We start from the raw sequence: 18,616 nt of genomic DNA, 5'->3' as shown, positions 1-18,616 counted from the left end.
ACGTCGTTGGTGTATTGGTTGCCCGCCAGAAATCGTATTACGTTTCCGCGCTGACCCTGACGAACGACTCGACCGTTTCCTTTTTCGCGATTCTCACGCCCTTGGGGCGTATTAAAAGTTTGAACGCGCTCAAACTCTCGTGTCATCCCGTTTTTTTTCGCTGTTGCCTCTTTGTTGACGATGCTACGCGTTGGGAATGTTAGGTAAATTTGAAGAGACGCGCAGTGAAGCTGAAACGTGTTTCCGATCTCCACGTCGCGTCGTGCTAGTTTACGTTCAAGTTTAGCATACGCCGTAGCATAGTCCGTGTTTCGTGGGTTTAGCATGGCGCACTCGGTGAAAGTAAATTTATCCGTGTGTTGCGCGGAGTGTGCGAACATACGTTTCGCAGGTTCTGTTCTAAACGTCTCCTTTGATCGTCTACAGATTACGCGAGCTTGTGTATCATTCTGCAAACATACCGATATTCTCTGTCGTTTTTTCTCTCGCGACTTTTCGGTTTTGATTTTGCAAGCCCTTGCGCTTTTTCGATGCGTTTACGTTCCTTCTTTGATTTTCGAACCTTTCTTCTCGGATCGCAAGGAAACAGGGTCAAAGTTTTTCGTAAAATAATGAAAACATGCGAACGTTTCTTCGAGTAAAGTACTAATTACACGAGTGATTGCGAACAGAGTGTCGGCCTTCCTCGCATTGTTGATCAAATATCGCGACTGCGTCAGCAAAACAGAATGCGCTGTCCGCAAGACACGAGCGTGCACCATTAGGCGAAAAGACCCATAGACACTGTGAAGCGTGGAAATTTGCCAGGTGTCACATTTAAAGTGGCATTCTTCTGTGACCCGCAGGCTAGATTGGCAGAGCTCGATACTCCGCGACGATTGGAGAACCTTCAGAAACTCGAGGAACTAAAGAAGCATCTGATGGATCTCGAAAAGCAGGTAAAACTCGCTTTCCACTTTTTCCCCCGGTATCTCTATTGGCCAAGCGAAAACTCGTGAATTTTTATCATCGGTAACGAGCCGATCCGACTAAGATTCGCTGAATATATCTATTCGAAAGACGCAAGCTGCGCGATAAATTAACAAAACGAAATTCGTTCTCCGGCCGGTTCTCTGGTGCTTGATTATTCCGTTCGAGTCGTCGAGGGCCGAGTTTTTCGAGCGTAACCTGAGCTAATTGAGAAACTTGGAAGCAAGGCGATCGAAGCTCGTAAATTCAATGGGTCTCGTATATTTTGTCACAAAGTACGAGAAGGGCAAGCCGCTAGTGAACCTCGTGGACAACATGGTGAAGTTGGGCTCCCTCTACAATCGCAACACTGCCAATGGGACCAACATCTTCTCGGGTTCTCGACACGACCTAGCACACGACAATTCGAGGGATCATCGTCTGGAATTCAATCAGAAGGTGCAGGAGCAACGTTTGCTCGCCGAGGAACGTAGAGATTGGGACCGATTAAGTCCCGATCACGGACAATTACAGGTATCGATTTCCCTCGATTGTTTAGATGACACGGTACGCGTATAACAGTCGTTTAATTCAGTTAGCCAAAGTATCGGTGAAGCGAGAATCTGTTCACGCGAAATACTGTTCGCGCTTAATTTAATAACTGAGACATGGAAAGTAACGTTCTAAACTTGAAAATATAAGGTTCCATAAAGCGTCACGAGGACCTTGGCGTGCAAAAATACTTGAGTCAACGCCTCGCGTCTATCGCAACCCTAGCTTACGCTCGGTGAAGAAGAACGCAATCACCCGACGACGAGATCCCGCATTTCCTTCGCCTAGCTCGCATTGCTAACCGTGTTTCCCGCTTCGTAACAAATAGCACGAAAGAAACGGTGTCTCGGTGTTGTGGGAAAATTTGCTCTCTGGAGAAAATAGCTGAAACGTCGAAAGGAACGGTTGAGTTTAGCCGGGGCAAGAGAGCAGTGGAAGATCGACAGAAACAGGAGGTTTCGTTAGAAGTATATCGAGAATTATTCGCCCCTTTGTATCCGCACGACGTAATAAATACTTGCTTTCCAAGCATTCCGTAACGGACGCGCGCGTGCATTTTGCTCAAATTGCGTTACGAGAGAAAACGTCGCGATAAATACGAATTACACACCGCCAAGTCCCATAACGGTGCATAATACCAACGTGAAAATCAGAGAGGTAAAGCAGGAGACGACGTGGGTTGAAAAAACGCGCGGGAAAATTACGAACCCGACATCGAATACAGTTAACGTTTGTTGCACGCAGTTGGCTGCGTGCGATGAGACGTTACGTTAAAAATCGCGATTATACGTAGGTACGCAGGCGCGCGTTTTTCTCGTGTCTTTCCTTCTCGACGATCCGCGATTACGACACGGTGTGGCCATAGCTCATTGTAGCGGAATGGTAATTCCGGTTGAAACGCGACTCCTTGGTCGCTCGACTGGAAAGCAAAACTTCAAGGTTAACTCACCACGTCGCTTCTGTGTCGTAGGCCAAGGTGCAGCAGCTCTACAAACTGGATCGCCTGCTTCAGGAGGAATCCGGAACGCTTCACAGTCTTCAGCAAGACAAGGCGAGTAACGCGATCTCCGATCTTCTACCGTGAAAACGCGCCCGACCTTCTCCGCTTTCCTTTCTTCCATTCGTTTTCAAACTATTCTTTGACAGATCGTTCTTTCGCGTTTTCGAATCGTCGTGGACGGAACGTGTCCGACGAACGTTGTACATATCAGACGCGATATACCGTTCGAATTGAAGCCATAGCGCGCATCGTGTGACGGTGAACGTACAGCGTACAGTGAACGCGTGTTGCGTTTAACAGTGGAATCGCGGGAACAGATTATCCGACGCAGAATAGTACAAAAATTGTAAATTATCCGCCATGTCCAGATCCGAGAGAGATTTGATCGTAGAGTGAGAAAAGGAGCGCTACGTGAAAATGTTGGTATAAAAATATTTAGATACATCTGTCAACGGCGATATCTGGAAGATGAAAAAGTCATTTCTTTTGGGATACGAAGAAATTGAAAATTTATATTTTGAAAAATTGACCAATTTTACCAAATATTTCGTAAAATCGAATTCCATCGATGAATTATTTTTATCCTGCTATCTGGTGGCTTTCCAGCAGTTATTATCTTCGAGTCGGTCGGGCCAAATCAGTTTTCCAGCGTATTGAACCTTCTCGATTTCGATTACAGGAGATTCTGGAAAAAGCTCTAGGTGGTCTCCGACATAAACTGCAGGGCAGCAGGAGCAATTTGGTGGAAGCAGAGAGATACAGAAAGCAGCAGCTCCTTCTGGAAAAAGAGCTGAGCAGAGTGAGAGTGTTGCTGGCACACAACTCCAAGGTACGAACTTTAAAGCGTTCTGTAGGCTCTTGGAATCGCGGTTTGTCCTCGATCAGCGAACATCAGGCTAGAAGGAAGGAAAATTAACGGAGAAAAAGTTTAACGTAAAATAGACGCCGCCGTCCTGATTCGTCCGTTCGGGAAACAAAAAAGTTGCTATCGGGAACAATTTTTAAGTTTCAACGACAGACGCTACTTGATCGCGAATAGTTTCGGCAGATTCCCACGCACGGCGAAACTTTAATCGGTTTTATGCGAATTTCCATTCGACGACGGAGGTGGCGGATTCAATCGGGAAGTTTTCTTTCGCCGGAATAAATTCCGGCGATCTATTCTTCGGAGAACGGGAAGTTGCTCGTGGTTTCCGCCCCGCGAAAAGTAATCGGGGTTTCTCCGTTTCGCATTTTCGAAGAAAGTCCGACGAATTGGACGCTGGTCTTTTACTATGTAGAAGTAGAGGAATAGCGAGCACGCATCGCGCGCTTCGTTCTCCAAGGAACTGATTTGCCTGATTTAATCGTCGATTCGTTGTTTCCAGGTAAAGCCGGTATTCTTCCAGGTAAATCGATCAAAACACAGAAATAGATAGATTTCCGTTTCGTTGACCGTTCTGTTCGCATTTTCGTTCTCGACGAAACTTTTAGCTTCTTAACTCTGTTCCTGTAAAGGCAACGAATAATCTTCCCGTATCTTTGCCTTTCAGAAACTCGAGGAAACGGTCGCGGAAAATGCGAGATTGGAACAAGACCTGGTGGTGCTGCGACAGAAGCTGCAAGCATCGAGGAGGTATGCAGGAAATATGACCAGAGACACTTCGGCCACGACTGGCCCTCTCGAAGCAGAATTGAGAAGAGTTCAACAATTGGTCGGGGATCTACAGAGACAACGAAAGGAATTGAGCATTCAAGTTAGACAGTTGACGGAGAAGTCACACAGTCTGGTGCAACAGATTCGACCGCAACCTACTTCTGGTAAGCCGAATCGTTGTTTTCGAGAAGTACGAAGATCGTTTGAAACGTTGAACTTAGAAAAACGTTGAAAGCGTGACACAGCCTACGTTTGAAAATAATAAGAACCAAAGTATATCGCGAGATGAGGTAAATGAGATTTCGTTCTTACGTTACCAACGCAGCTCCTCAAGTGCACCAACCAAAGAAACGAACGCAAAACTCTTGGTTGGAGACCGATCTTGATTCTGGGATAACTCTGGACCACGGTTTGGATTCGCCATCGAGCCCTGCGCTGTCCTCGTCGCCTCGTGGCAAGCAGAACGGTGGACCGTATCCGCATTTCAGTTCACCGACACAGATCAAAGACTCGTCCCCCACGAATCGTCAGCAGGCAAACCTACAATCGTACCCTCAGTCGCCGCAGAATCATATTTCCTCGCTTTCCCCTCAGTTACGAGAACAGATTCAACAACATCAGTTGAAGCAACAGCTTCTAAAGGATCAAATGCAGGGAAAAGGAAGCCTGATGCAAGCGAACGTTTCTCCGTTATACGTCAACACGGAGTCTAGAATTCACGGTAAGCGCAAAACACATATGATCTTAACCTAACGGAATTATCTTTTGGCAAAAGTTTCTCTCATCGTCCATCAATCGTATAATACGTTCAACTGATTCAGAGAACAACAGACAAGACGAAAACTTGACGAATGGTACGATTCCTCCGCCGGAGTACGTTCCACCTCCTCCGCCGCCACCCTTGGCCGAAGAAACGTTACTAAACGACAATTACAGACAAAACGAGGACAACAAGTTCGCCGGTAAGTGAAGCAATAACGCAAAACTAACAGACCTCAACACAACAGCGATCGATGTTTCGCGATAATAACGTTTTCAAGGTTTAATCCACAACCGTGAGAAACAAGAGATTAAGACCGTGCGAATCGTGAAACGGGAATCGGAAAGACGGCAAAGAGATCGAGGAGACAGAACTGGAAACATTGGAATTCCATTAACGAACGGGCTTCAGGCGCCTGGAGGTGCCAAGAGATTGTGCGACGATGATTTAGAAGGTTCTCAGAAGTTCGAGGTAATTTCTTCGAGTTTTCTACGATTCCATTTACTGCGTTCGATCGATATAATTTATATTCGCCGTGGTAAAATATTTCTATATCTTATCATGGTACAAGTAACGATTAAAGAAAGACTTTCTGTCAGTTTATTTCGAGCCTGAGTAGCGGGTAATTTTGACAAACGATCGACGATGTCGCAGCTTTGATTTTATTTTGCTCTATTTTCGATCGATTTATTCTTAGAAGGCTCAATTGGGAAAGGTGGTAGAAGAGTCGCCGATGATTCACGCTCAAAGCACAGTCCAGCTGACGGATTTGGACGACGTGCAGTTCCAAAGAAGCATGTCCTTACCGAGAGGTTTCGGCGGACAGCGGCAACAACAGCCCGAGATTCATCAGGTTCCGGTAGTGCCTCCTCCCAGAAGCGACAGCATGCACGCTTTGAGAACCATGCTAGCCAGACGAAATAAAGTCAGGGTAAGTTAACCACGCGTTACCGACTTCTTCCTATTCGCCTTTTTCGATACGGATATGTCAATTAACCGACGAACTAATAAGATTTATTCCTCGTTACCTTTCCCCGATAAATCTTTCGTCGTGCTAATATTATATTTTTTGTTTTCGTACGATGTAATCTATGTATACTAAACCTTTTTTTTGCATGCCACTTGCAATTTTTCGATGTTTTTGACATACAAAATCCAAAACGCGAATCACCAAATTTTACTTGTTTCGTCGTAATATTTGTGCATTCTGATTTTGAGATAGAGACATTCTCATTCAGCGCCGGAACACAGTATCACCAGAGTACCAGCATCAACTACGTATAGGATACATATGATTTCATACATTTTCTTCATTTTCTCTGTTTTCGTTGGTTTCGCCTTTCACCCCTCCGTGATGCCTTATTTTGTTCGGCCCTCGCTTCGTCACCCTCCGTTATTCTGCTTGCCGATCAACGCAGTTCGAAACTCAAGATGGAAGCTCGGACAGTACTCTGTCGCCGTATACGGAGAGCCTCGCTTCGAGTTCGCACGTGCCTATGAGCTCGCCGAATTACTCGACCAGTCCGTCCTATAGCCCCAGCCAGCAGAATTATCCGATTAAACCGAACCATCATCAGCCGCCGTACTACCCACCGTACAGACACTACGAGAATCCATTGAGAAACGAGAGCATCCCGGAGCCGGTGAGTCCGGAGTTGTTGTCACCGACGAACCTCGAAGGCCAGGACAGAATGTTCGGTTCGTCGTTGAACGTGAACGCGTCGAACTCGCCGCAATTGTCGCCCATTTTCAAGAGCGAGGCGGCGAAACAGATCATCAAGGAGATGACGGAGAAAAAGATCGAGGGGCCGAGGCGCAGGCAAATTCCCCGCGAGAAAAGACGACACTATACCGTGTCCAGTAGCAAACCCATTCTCGATCTAGAAGACACCTTCTCGAAGATGGTATCGTTTATTTTTGTATTTTATGTTTTCATATTTCTCCTCGTTGCCTTCCTCGTTCACGTACATTCGTTTAATTTCCTTTTTCTTTTCCTTTGTTGATTCCGTTTTTGTCATACCTTCGTTTTGTCGTTTCTTTGGCGTCGTTTTGTCGTGTTGCGTGTGTCGTTGAAGTAAAGCGCGCGGTCGATATAGAAGCGTTTTTGATGTTCCCTAGGGAATGGGAAGAGCCAGAGATGATCTTGATATGGAACGAGCGCTCAGGCCGAGGATCAACGCGCCGGATGTCGTAAGATCGACTTTGAGTCACAAAGAGCTGAAGTATAACGAGAGTACCATCGATCAGCTGCTAGGAACGCCCAACAAGATCGTGATCCCTGAAAGATATATCCCTGAACAGGTGACAAATTTACGACGTAAATACAGTTTGTACGCCACTGTATCGATGCTTTGGTATAACGTTGAAACAATCGCGTTCCAGACGCCGGAATTAACTGCGGAGGAACAAGAGCAACGATTGAAGAAAGCCGAAGCGATAAGAAAGATGCTGTCGGAAACAACCGTGACTGCGCCAGATGGAAGCGGTATGCATCCGTGCAACTTCGTTTTAACGACAAATTAGTTTCTAAGTTAATGAAAGATCGCAAATATTAAATAGTCACGCGAATCGTTATCTCGTTATCTCTTTCAGACGATAATATCAATATCGAACAATCAGACAGCTTGAAGAGAAAAGTAGTGGAAGAGAAACGGCAAAGAGATCACATTTTGCAACTGAATCAAATTTTGGCCAAGCAAGTTATGGAAAAGAGCAAGATGGTGGCGGGTACGTCGCAGTTTGTTATAAATAAATAGTTTATTGGTTTGATTTATTCTGCTTGTATCTAATATATAGCGACTAGTGGTGTGACAGCATGACCAATGTTTAGGTAGACTTTCGTGCCTTCTGCTATTTCCTAGTGCGGAAGGCTTACGCTTATTCGATTCGTTCGTTGTATATTTTATAACGGAACCGGACGAATATCGTCACCTATCGATCGAAATGAATTGCTTATTTTTATCGGCAATTAGCGATAGTATTTAGACTCGGGATACTTGATTGTTTAAGAATTTGACAGTTCCGTACATAAGACGTTGGAAATGTTTTTCATTGGCATGCGCCGTCATGAATATTTTTATTTCGACTATGTAATTAATTTCCTCGTTGAAAGTTTTATCGATGTGAGATATACGTACATCGTTGTGTCATATGTAGTGAGCGTTGTTTGGATTGTTTGTGCTGTGTATAGGTAACCAGGCACACTGACTGACATGCTTCCTCCATCTTCCCATATAGGACACGCACATCATATTATCGTTTCTCAGGTTTGTTTATATTTTTCTTTCATCTTCTTCTTCATTTTTTTTTTCTACATTACTACCCTTCATACATCCTTTCCTCGATTAATTTTCATTTTCCTCGGTAATCTTATTTGATATGGAACGTTCGTTGGAAAAGTAAATTAATCGTTCGAAAATCTTGAAGAAATTTCTATAACAAATACAAATACATAAACCTCGAGTTTAAAAAATCCTGCTGCGAGTTTTTCACATTGATTTGACGTTAACTTCTCCGCTTTAACAGTGAAAGCACTGGCCACTCTTCCTTTGAAGACCGAATCGAGCTTAGAAGACGAGGATCTCTCGCCCGTAACACCATTACCGCTCTATCAGCAAAGAGAGAATTATTACTCGTAAGGTGATCAAGATCGTTATTGTCCATCGGACATAGCTGTCAAATACAGGTCCTTTTAGCACAAAAGAGAAAACTCTACTGCCAGCCCGGAACAACAGAGAAACAAACATCTTTCCTCGTGTAACGTTTTATCAGATTTCATAACAGACGACTGACTCGTCTGATACTTGCTATTACGATTATATAAAAAGTAAAGAAAACGATGTTTTTTTTTTATTTGCGTGAATATTGTACATAATCATGGATTAAATAAACTGATAATAAATAGCTGTTCTCTGGATCGTCGATAAGGACTAGCAGTATAATGGGTGTCGAACAGAATTAGGTGAATGATATTTATAGAAGAAAATAGTAAATATTCGAATGATTATTTCAATTCTTTGTCTAATTTTTTATTACATACTCTTTTTTTAATGGATTTTTGTTTGATTTCGTTCGTAATAAGTATCGTCTGATTTAATCGACTAACGAAAAATAACTTGTATTTGCTATTTTCTACTTGAAGCGTTTTATCGTTTAATCGTGACATCGAGACAGGATGGTTTCAAGTTTCGATGCGCCTAAGACTTTAATCGTCGTCCATCCTTGGATTACCGAATCTGCATTAAGAATACATACTTCTGTTCCACGGTTTCGCGAGATATTTGTATTCAAAGGATGCTTCTATTCGTATTTATACATTTTTTAACGATAAATACACGAAACATATAAAATTCCGTCGTCGTAAAATTAAAGACTAATTACGAAGCCTATATTCTATAATCGTAAATGTTGCTCCAACGTAAAACGTTCTAGTAATAAATATTCTGATGCCATCTTGCTTGACGCCATTCTGACTCGATGTTTACTCTTCTACCCGAAGAGAATGCTTCCACGAGTTTCTATCACTAGCAATAATAATAAATTAAGGAACGATCGCACAATGCGACTCATTTAACGAATGACTGTAATCGAATTCCTTTAATTCGTGCGAATGCCATTAGCTAGAGAAAGAGAATCGAGTATAGGGATAAAATAAGTACCCACTCAGAGGTATAGTTAATCAGAGAGTTCGGCTAATTGTAAACAGCTGGAAGAATCAAGTACACTTTATATCTCGCCTTTATTTCTCGTGCTATCTTACGAAAAATTTCTATATCGCAGTTTTATCAAACTATAAATTCCTCCAAGTATTACCATTCCTACGTAATTTCTTTTTCTTCTTTTATCAAATCTATCCTTTTGTAAGTTTTTCGTTAATACAGGTGAAAACGAAAGAAGCTTTATACGCGTATATGGGTCGAATTCAGTGAAATTTGTCTGTTACGCAAAGTCGTGCTTCGCAAACTCGTCCTTTCGCAAATACTTCTTCGAGTTTACGTTTACGTTACAGTAACGTTAATCAACAACAAATAATTTATTGTATCTGTACATATTGCAACGAGTTCGGGAATCATCGGTTTAAGTCATCCGCGAATTTACGTAAGAGAAACGAGCATATTAGCGATAAGGTAAAAAGAATAAGGTAAAACTTAAGGTTGAATTTACGGTAGATGCTACGAGCGGCGCAACATAGTTAAACATTAATAAAGATCGCTATAAGTAACGATCGCATTGAACTGACTGAGACTAGAGTGGATTTATAGTGTGAAACACCGATCGAGGGTATATGAAATTTTAAATAATTTCTTCGAACGTCTCTCTGTGTGCTTTAAACTTTGTTTTTAACGTGCGAGATATGATCGAGTCGTTGCAGTGAAACGTTTATTGTCAACGTTATCGTCGCGTAACGATGTACAGCAGTCGTATAAGTAGATGAATTAACGCTTGTTTCAATCAAAAATAATGTAAGACGTTACAAATTAAACAACATATTTCTTAATACGGAATGATGTATAAATAACCGATTGATTTTCATTGTCAATAACTTTTAAACAAAATAAAGACAATAGTCTTTTAATACAAGTCATTAATACAGTTTATCGATACCTGGAAATTCTGTACAGAACATGATTCTATTATCCAGACGTTGTACAAAGAAACAATCGGAATGTCCATTTTCCGTCAGGCTTAAGAAAGTCTTAAAGTAAGAACTTTAAAGCAATCATGAAAGATTAAGTTAATACCGTTTAGTAATCTAGTAAAAAATGAAATAAAATATCTAATGACTCGTTTTAACGGATCTTTAATTCCTTTAATCGTACCGTTCTAAGCGTATATTATATGTCGCGTTTTTGACAAATAAGAGAACGATACTTGATGCAACATTGCGATTATTTTCTACAAGTTCGATCGGTATTTTCATTCGTAGATCTGCTCCAACTTCGACGCGATCAAACGCATGGATTTATACGACGCACGAATCACTCGAACACTCGCCACTCTATTCGATACTTTTCTTACCAACTTCTTCATACGGATGCATACGTTTGACCGACGTTGAATCGTCTGTAATTTAAGGAACATGTAACATATACATCTGTACGTTTTAGAGGCGTCCTGTAACATCGTTCTTCGTTCTACGTGAATCGTTTACGCCGCTTTTGACGTTTCCGAGCAACGTGTATTATATTTTTCCGAGGTCGATTCTCGTGTTTGTCACCCGAGATTGTCCAACGTATTGTCCAACAATATGAGATAAAAGGACGACCTCGAAAGTGCGACTAGATAAGTTCCATAAAAGTGTCTAGCATCGTACTTCGATGGAAATTTAATCGAAACTTAATTCTTTGAAGCGGGAATTGAATTCGTTGATATCATTTTAATCAAAGACTAAACGGGTTTTTCGGGATTAGCGATCTCTCTTTTTATCTAGGTCATTCAGATTAGATATTATCGAACGGTGAACGACATAAATAACAAAGTCTTCGTAACGTAGCAGAAAATGCTAAGCAACGCTTCAAAGGACTAAGAAGTAAGGCAGCGTTGAGACGCGAAGCGTCGCAAAAGCGTGCTAATGTTCGTAAGCTATCTTGTACGGTCGCAATCTGTTAAAATGCTTAGACAATTCGGAACGACGAGAGCGTTCGAGCGAAATCGAAGAGTGCCAAATTACACTCGCAAAAGCAGATCGATCGCGAAACGCGGCAACTGCTCGTCAATTAAACGAGGAAGAATAAAAGAAGCGGAAACCAGCGAGACTAACGCGCAGCACAAACGATTAAATCTAAGGATCTCCCCTCGACGACTGTCAACCCCGAGAAACGTATCTCGCTAATCACGCTAATTAATGGTAGAAATGCGTTACTATTATCGAGAACTCTTCGGTCCACAGGCATCGACATTAGGAATAGTTTTTTACGATACGATGATCCGTGTACGATGTAGAATACACGGTGAAACCAACGATCGAATCGCGATCGCTCCTTCGGGAAGCGAATAGGTCGAGAAAAAGAGCTTAGCTCGTAAAGAGTAGCCGTTTCAGGCAATCGGTACCATCGTGCCCTTTTTAAGAACGTTCCTCTGTGGATGGAGTACAATTCCAGCGCGAATCATCGCGGACGTTAAAGGCAAAAGTTCGGGGAAGAAAGGACGATACGTTCGTTCATCGCTGCAAACTCCTCGTTCGACGTCCGATTGGTCCATGGTACCTGAGAAATCAGCGACAGGTTGGTTTCTGCGGTTGCCACTGCGCCAGGCGGATTGTTAGAGCGACGTAAACACCGAAACGCTATTGTAAAAGAAAACTACTGTGGAAACAGGAACTGTTATTGTTACACGAATAAAATAAAATCCATATTACATGAGCCGAGATTCTTCTTTTACCTTCTACGTAAAATTCGAAACCTTGACTTAAACGTTCGTTGTATCTTTCAGGTACTTTTGAAAAGAATATTCTAAAACTACGAGTACTTGCGTCCTCTTAACAACAACGATGTCTTACAACGTTCCAGGCACGAGTTTATTTTAAAGAAAAGATATAGTTTGTTTTCGATCGCATTCGACTTTGCCGTCGGCTTATTCTGTCAAGATAATGAGATGAAATTAATAAAATTGCTACGCGTTAATATATCGCGGACACGTAGAACACGTTTAGATACAAAATGCTATAACTTTCGATTGGCTAACGACGCGCGTTTGATCGATGAAAGCTAACGAATTAATATGCAAATGATAATGAAAATTTCAATTTTGAGACAAGTATCTCTCGATGAATTATTGTGTAATTACGATATCATATAAGTAACAGAAAACTTGAACAGGAAATGAGATGAAAAAGATGGAAGTACAGGTAATCCTAGTGTCTGACCGACCGTCTCTCTCTCGGAAAATACTCTCAATTTTATACATGCGATACAATGAAAATTCGAATACACCGAGAATTTTGAGAAAGAGCGTGTAAAAGATACGATCAATCTGTATTGCGACTTGCGACTTACAAGTTAACAAGGTATCCGTAAATGAAGAAGGATGAAAGCAAAGAGTGTGAGAGAAGGACAGGATGGGAACAAAGGGATCGATGATGAATCGGAGAAGGAGAAGAGTCGGTTGATCCGAAAAGCGAGACATCAGCTGTGACGAATCGTGATCGTCGCGTGATTGTCCCCCTCGTGGTTGACGGGAGGCAGAGGGTCGACGAACCAACCAATCGTGCCAGGCCTTTGTAGGTCTTGCACCTGAATCCTAATGAGGCCCACCTGGGTATATATGAGAGCTTAACACTCGGCCGAAGCCACGATTTTTCTGAGTTACCCGCTTGTCGCGAAGGTGAGTCCTCCTCTCTTTACTTCTCTGTCAACGTCGCTTTAAGCAGCTCCCCTTTGTGTCTGCTTTAACGTCGATTTTAACTCTCCTTCTTACGTTTCTTTTTTGACAATTCGCATTTTGTATCGCGATCTCGATAAATATTTCCCTCTGTACTTTTATCGCACTGCGTAATATTCATTTTAATACTTGACGATCCGATCGATGTCCTAAGTACTAAAACTTTGTAACTAGAAAACGACAAAATGTTCAGCCGTTACAACGCATTTCTACAACTACGTGACACGTCGTTGTAGACGTTACAAGTTTGATACATAGTTTCGTTCAGATACTCAAATACTCTACTGTGCATAAAAATAGGCCGTTGATAACTTTTATTATTAATTATGCTCGTCCAATAATATCGTCGAGTCGAAACTAAACGATCTGTCGATATTTATACCAAGTGCCTGGAATTTCGTGGCAATCGTTGACACGTTACGTGGCCTGCGGTTCTCTCGCTTTGTTTCCATTTTCTTTTTTCTCTTTCGTCGATCTGCAACTCGAAGGCCAGTCTGCATAGGATTTCAACGAGTCGAAAGATTTCCAACAGTCTCATTTTCGAAAAACTTAACGATAAGACCCGAAGATTTAATTGTCATCGTTTCTTCGTTATTCGATATCGATGCTTGTTAGATAGACGTAATGTACATAACAAAGATGAATAAGAAAGAATTAGTTTCGTCGATCGATTCGATATCGGCGAGAATGCCGATGTGGAAGATAATAGATTTTTCATACATAAATTTTTTATGCTCGCGATGCACAACGAAACGCAATAGACTGATAGCACGGCGGATCGACTGTCTAACTCGCAAATAGTTACGTCGCATCGCTGCGTACTTCTAAAGTAGGAAGAACCTCGAAAACGTGCACGACTAACGAGGAATACGTATGAAAAGGGAACTAGCCGTTCTTCTTCGATCCATTCCTTGAATACTAATTCGAAATCATGCGCTTGAATGAAAGCATTCCGTTTAAGGACGAATTTGCAAATTTCAACCTCTCTTTCCTTTGAAAGCTAAATCCGTCTTGGCTGCATTGTACGAAAGTTTCAGAACGAGAACAGATGGAGAAAGAAACGTTACTTCAAAACTTTTATCAAAGTTACAAAGAAGGCGAAAGTATTCGACCAAAAGAGGGAAAAATCCTGCGATTCCCGAATTTCTTCGAACAAGACCTTCGTAATATAAATTATCGACAAACTGATTAAGCCGTTCCAAGAGGAAGATAGTAAAAAGATAAGCGGCAGATCGTTAATAGTACGAATTATCGTGTCGGTTAAAACGTACATCTATTCTGGGTATGGGTATGGATTCGCGGCGTTTGTATTCGCAGTGCAACCCGCGGAATAATAGCCGAAGGATAATCCGATGCAGCCGGCATTTTAATTCGCGTAACGAAAAAGCCGCGGTCTTGCCTCGCTATCTTTTTCTATTTTCGCAGCCCAGGACCATTATGTAGCTCTTTTACTCAGCGCAGAACTCGTCCAAAGCCAAGGACCATCTTCGATCCCTCTTCATCTTCGTTCCTCGTTCATCTCGCTACTTTCCTACTTTTCTTTTCCCAATCGATATTCGATCGATATTCGCGCTCCATCGAAGCGAGGCAACGATCTGAAACGATTCGATCGTGAATAAACAATATCGTGATATAAACAATCCTGCCGAAATAATGTCGAAGAATCTTTTTATCGAGCGGTGAGAGTTAGAGAAACGCGTTAGCAAAGAAGACGTTATCCGTTCTCTTGCCTCTTTCGATTCTCATTCGCTTTCCTTTCCCGCTATTTTTCTACTCTTTCGTTTTGAATGTTTTTTACGTCTACCGCGATTTCTATGAAAATAATTCCGAAAGCGTTAATTGCGTTGAAAGGTAAACGTTCTCTCGACGCTGTCCCTAATCGAGATTTTATCGAAATTTTCCATCGAACTGCCTTTACAATAGGAATTTCTTTATCATTGTTTACGTTTAATAGAATAGAACGTATCTTCGATACCGCTTTGTCTCAAGTTTTATGCGAATAATCGTCCCGTATGTTGCAATTTTCTCGGTGCAGACCTGCAAAATGCAATAGGACGAACCACGATTTTTTACGAGCACCGTCTCGCAGCTTGATTTTGCGACGATTTTTGTCGACGAGAAACGCGTAAAAAATATACCTGACTTTTATCGTCCGGACCATTCTATGCGTGGGTCGCCTCGATTTTGGCTTCTCGCGTTTGAACTCCCGTTAAAAAGGTGCTTGAACTTTTAATGTTCTATGCCACTTCTTTCGCTGGACACAAACTCGTTTTCGTCTCGATGCGAGCAGAGGTCTGGCTCGATTCGGTATAATTGCAAAAAATTGCCTCGACGATTTGAACGTTCTTCCAAACAAAATGACTTTTTCTCTCGAGATCTAAATATCCGTTAATTGCTTGTCTATCGAAATTATTTATCTGTATTAAGATCATCGATTCTTTTTCGGTTCTAACCGCCATCTCCTTTCTGGGGCAACTTTTCTAGCTTTTGAAAACATAAATGTCTAAGATAAGGTCAAAAGTAATTGCGTTGGTAAAAGTTAAGTAGAAATTGATAAAAAAAAATATATAACAAAGAAACGTGGAAGAAAAAAGGGAGGAGAAAACTGTACATGGTATCGCAGGAGTATTAAACCAACGGAAAGGGAACGAATCGAATTTAGCAAACAAGACGCGACCCATTCAATTTCAAAATGAAATTCCTTCGGCCAAGACAAAAGAGAGGTCCAAGATGAAGATTAAGATCGACGAAACGGGCTCGAGTGGATCGCGACGTGGTCATTTGTTCGACGCTCGTGCGACAACAAGAATAACATGAGACTGTTCGGGAAAAAATTCACGGAGTTATCGCGGTATTTACTTTACTGAAAACCGGTCGGCTTGGATCGTTTTCTGTTTGAAGAACGACTACGTTCGATAAAACGATCGCTCTGGCCGCGGTAGATCGCTCGTCTTCCAGAGACGCCTCGACACTCGACTAAAACAGACGTTGATACTGCCAAGCGTCGATTGGCATGTCGGAATTACTTCGGACGTGAACTGTAATTACCAGATATCGATTGAATCGTCAAACGTGAATAACGTGTTGCTAAAAAAAAGTTCGATTTAACCTGCGTTATTTGCAGCATAGTAAGCGAAACATCGAAACCTCTTAAACGATACCGATCGTTTCCAACAAAGTATCAGCTAATTCGGAAAATTTATTCTCGACGAATTTATTATCCGAAATATCGTTAGAAACTTTTGGGCTGACGTAATGAAATAAGATTAACTACGTTTAATTGTTTACAGGTACGAAAATGTCATCGGGAAATAATTTTCTAACGCTTTCCTTGTTACTCGTGGTTCTCGTTTACACGACAGGTAAACACGCTATTTGTTTCGAATAACAAATCGATAATGACAATTGATAATACTGAAAACAAATTTCTAACGTTCCACCACTTAAACGGGACGTGAAATAGATAACACTATTTGGAAAAGTTTCAGCAAATCAGCCTGCCAGAATAACGTGTTACTTCAGTAACTGGGCCATTTATCGACCGGATGTCGGTAGTTACGGAGTAGATGATATTCCGGGTGATCTCTGCACCCATATCATTTACTCGTTTATCGGTGTGAGCAATGTCACTTGGGAGATACTTATCTTGGATCCAGAACTGGATCAAGATAAAGGCAATTTCTTGGCCTTCAACAACCTTAGATCCAAGTATCCTCATCTGAAAACCTCCGTGGCTGTTGGTGGTTGGGGAGAGGGTGGCAGAAAGTACAGTGCCCTGGTCAGCGTGAAGGAAAGACGCGACAGCTTCATCAAGAGCGTAGTTGGTAAGTAAACTTGCAAATACTCACTTTTTATTTTAACGTGTTGATTAATTCTTTGTCTTTTTCGTCATATATTTCTAATACAGGCTAAGTTGCGTGAAAATAAAATCCGATGTTCTATACACTTACGTAAACAATAATTAATATCAGCTTTTTGGTACAAAAATATAAATACGAAAGTTCGATTTCGTTTAATGGAAAATGTACCTCCTATATCACTGCTATTTTTCGCCAGAATTTATGCATAAATACGGTTTCGATGGTTTCGATCTCGATTGGGAATACCCTGGCGCCTCTGACAGAGGTGGCAGATTTTCCGACAAGGACAAGTTCTTCTACTTTGTCGAAGAATTAAGACGTGCTTTTGACAAGGAAAACAAGGGATGGGAGCTCACGATGGCGGTACCAATGGCAAAATTCCGCCTAGACGAAGGTTATCACGTGCCAGAATTATGCAAGTAAGTGAATTAATGAAATGTATATCGTCGTGGTAAATAAGGAAAATATTTCCATAGAAATATGGACGCCATCCATGTAATGTCTTACGATCTTCGTGGTAATTGGGCTGGATTTGCTGACGTACACAGTCCACTTTATCGTCGTCCACACGATCAATGGGCATACGAGAAATTAAATGTGGTAAGAACTTGGCAAAATGTGGGCGTATCTTTACTCTCGAAATTTACACCTAACTTTATATCTTTGATAACATATGTAAATTTCTTTCTGATTTATCACGTAAATTTGTTTAAAATTTATTTGTGAAATTAAAAAAAGAAATCTTACTTGAAAACTAAATTTAGTGTAAATATATGCCGTACAAGATGATAGCATAATTTGTTTATAAGATTCCACTTTTTCTTCTTAGCACGATGGCCTTCTGCTTTGGGAAGAAAAAGGCTGTCCCGCTAAGAAACTGGTTGTCGGCATTCCGTTATACGGACGTACGTTCACCCTCAGTCAAAGTAACAACAATTACGAGCCAGGCACTTACATTAACAAAGAGGCTGGAGGTGGTAAACCTGGAAAATACACACAAGCTAAGGGATTCCTTTCTTATTACGAAGTACGATCAATCAAATATTACGTTTCTTCTAACTTTACGCTTCGAAACTAATCGAAAATATCTATCCGAAGATCTGTACCAATTTACAAGCTCCAGGCAGTAACTGGACTCAAAAATTTGACGATATTGGCAAAGTTCCGTACATGTATCAAGGTATGCATATACGTAAGTAAATAATTTTGATAATCCTTATCGTCAAACTAATAATCACAGGTACACAATGGGTTGGTTATGAAAACGTGGAGAGCGTGAAATACAAGATCGATTTCATCAAGGAATCTCGATACGCTGGTGCCATGGTTTGGGCCATCGACATGGACGACTTTCAAGGACTTTGCGGTGACCGCAACCCTCTGATGAATGTCATTAGTCAAGGTTTAGAAGGATATATCGTGCCAGATAAAGATTTTCATACCACCCCTACGGTAAAGAATTTTATTTTATTCTATTGAAA

General features: G+C 41.6%; 1 protein-coding gene across 9 annotated transcripts in view; it reads left to right on the top strand.

Annotated features, from left to right (window-relative positions):
* The window catches only part of LOC117160127 (uncharacterized), a 194,229-nt gene that overhangs the window by 174,703 nt on the left and 910 nt on the right, over positions 1–18,616 (top strand). For 4 of the 9 annotated variants that reach the window (XM_076627378.1, XM_076627370.1, XM_076627358.1 and 1 more), the window contains 14 exons: positions 846–938; positions 1,246–1,482; positions 2,471–2,551; positions 3,180–3,329; positions 4,033–4,300; positions 4,462–4,857; positions 4,958–5,098; positions 5,177–5,367; positions 5,594–5,827; positions 6,315–6,800; positions 7,015–7,197; positions 7,279–7,381; positions 7,489–7,623; positions 8,422–12,257. In XM_076627378.1, coding sequence (XP_076483493.1) covers positions 846–938; positions 1,246–1,482; positions 2,471–2,551; positions 3,180–3,329; positions 4,033–4,300; positions 4,462–4,857; positions 4,958–5,098; positions 5,177–5,367; positions 5,594–5,827; positions 6,315–6,800; positions 7,015–7,197; positions 7,279–7,381; positions 7,489–7,623; positions 8,422–8,534 — 2,811 coding nt within the window. In that variant the 3' untranslated portion in view covers positions 8,535–12,257. Of the gene's footprint in view, positions 1–845; positions 939–1,245; positions 1,483–2,470; positions 2,552–3,179; positions 3,330–4,032; positions 4,301–4,461; positions 4,858–4,957; positions 5,099–5,176; positions 5,368–5,593; positions 5,828–6,314; positions 6,801–7,014; positions 7,198–7,278; positions 7,382–7,488; positions 7,624–8,086; positions 8,163–8,421; positions 12,258–16,565; positions 16,638–16,757; positions 17,100–17,331; positions 17,555–17,611; positions 17,736–17,964; positions 18,163–18,233; positions 18,316–18,375; positions 18,588–18,616 lie in introns of those variants that run through there. The other 5 variants (XM_076627406.1, XR_013061524.1, XM_076627364.1 and 2 more) reach the window with 5 other exon arrangements.

Source organism: Bombus vancouverensis, chromosome 2 (genome assembly GCF_051014615.1).
Source record: "Bombus vancouverensis nearcticus chromosome 2, iyBomVanc1_principal, whole genome shotgun sequence".
Classification (NCBI taxonomy): domain Eukaryota; kingdom Metazoa; phylum Arthropoda; class Insecta; order Hymenoptera; family Apidae; genus Bombus; species Bombus vancouverensis.
The sequence above is the reverse complement of the archived record's forward strand: the minus strand, read 5'-3'. Positions and strand labels throughout refer to the sequence as shown.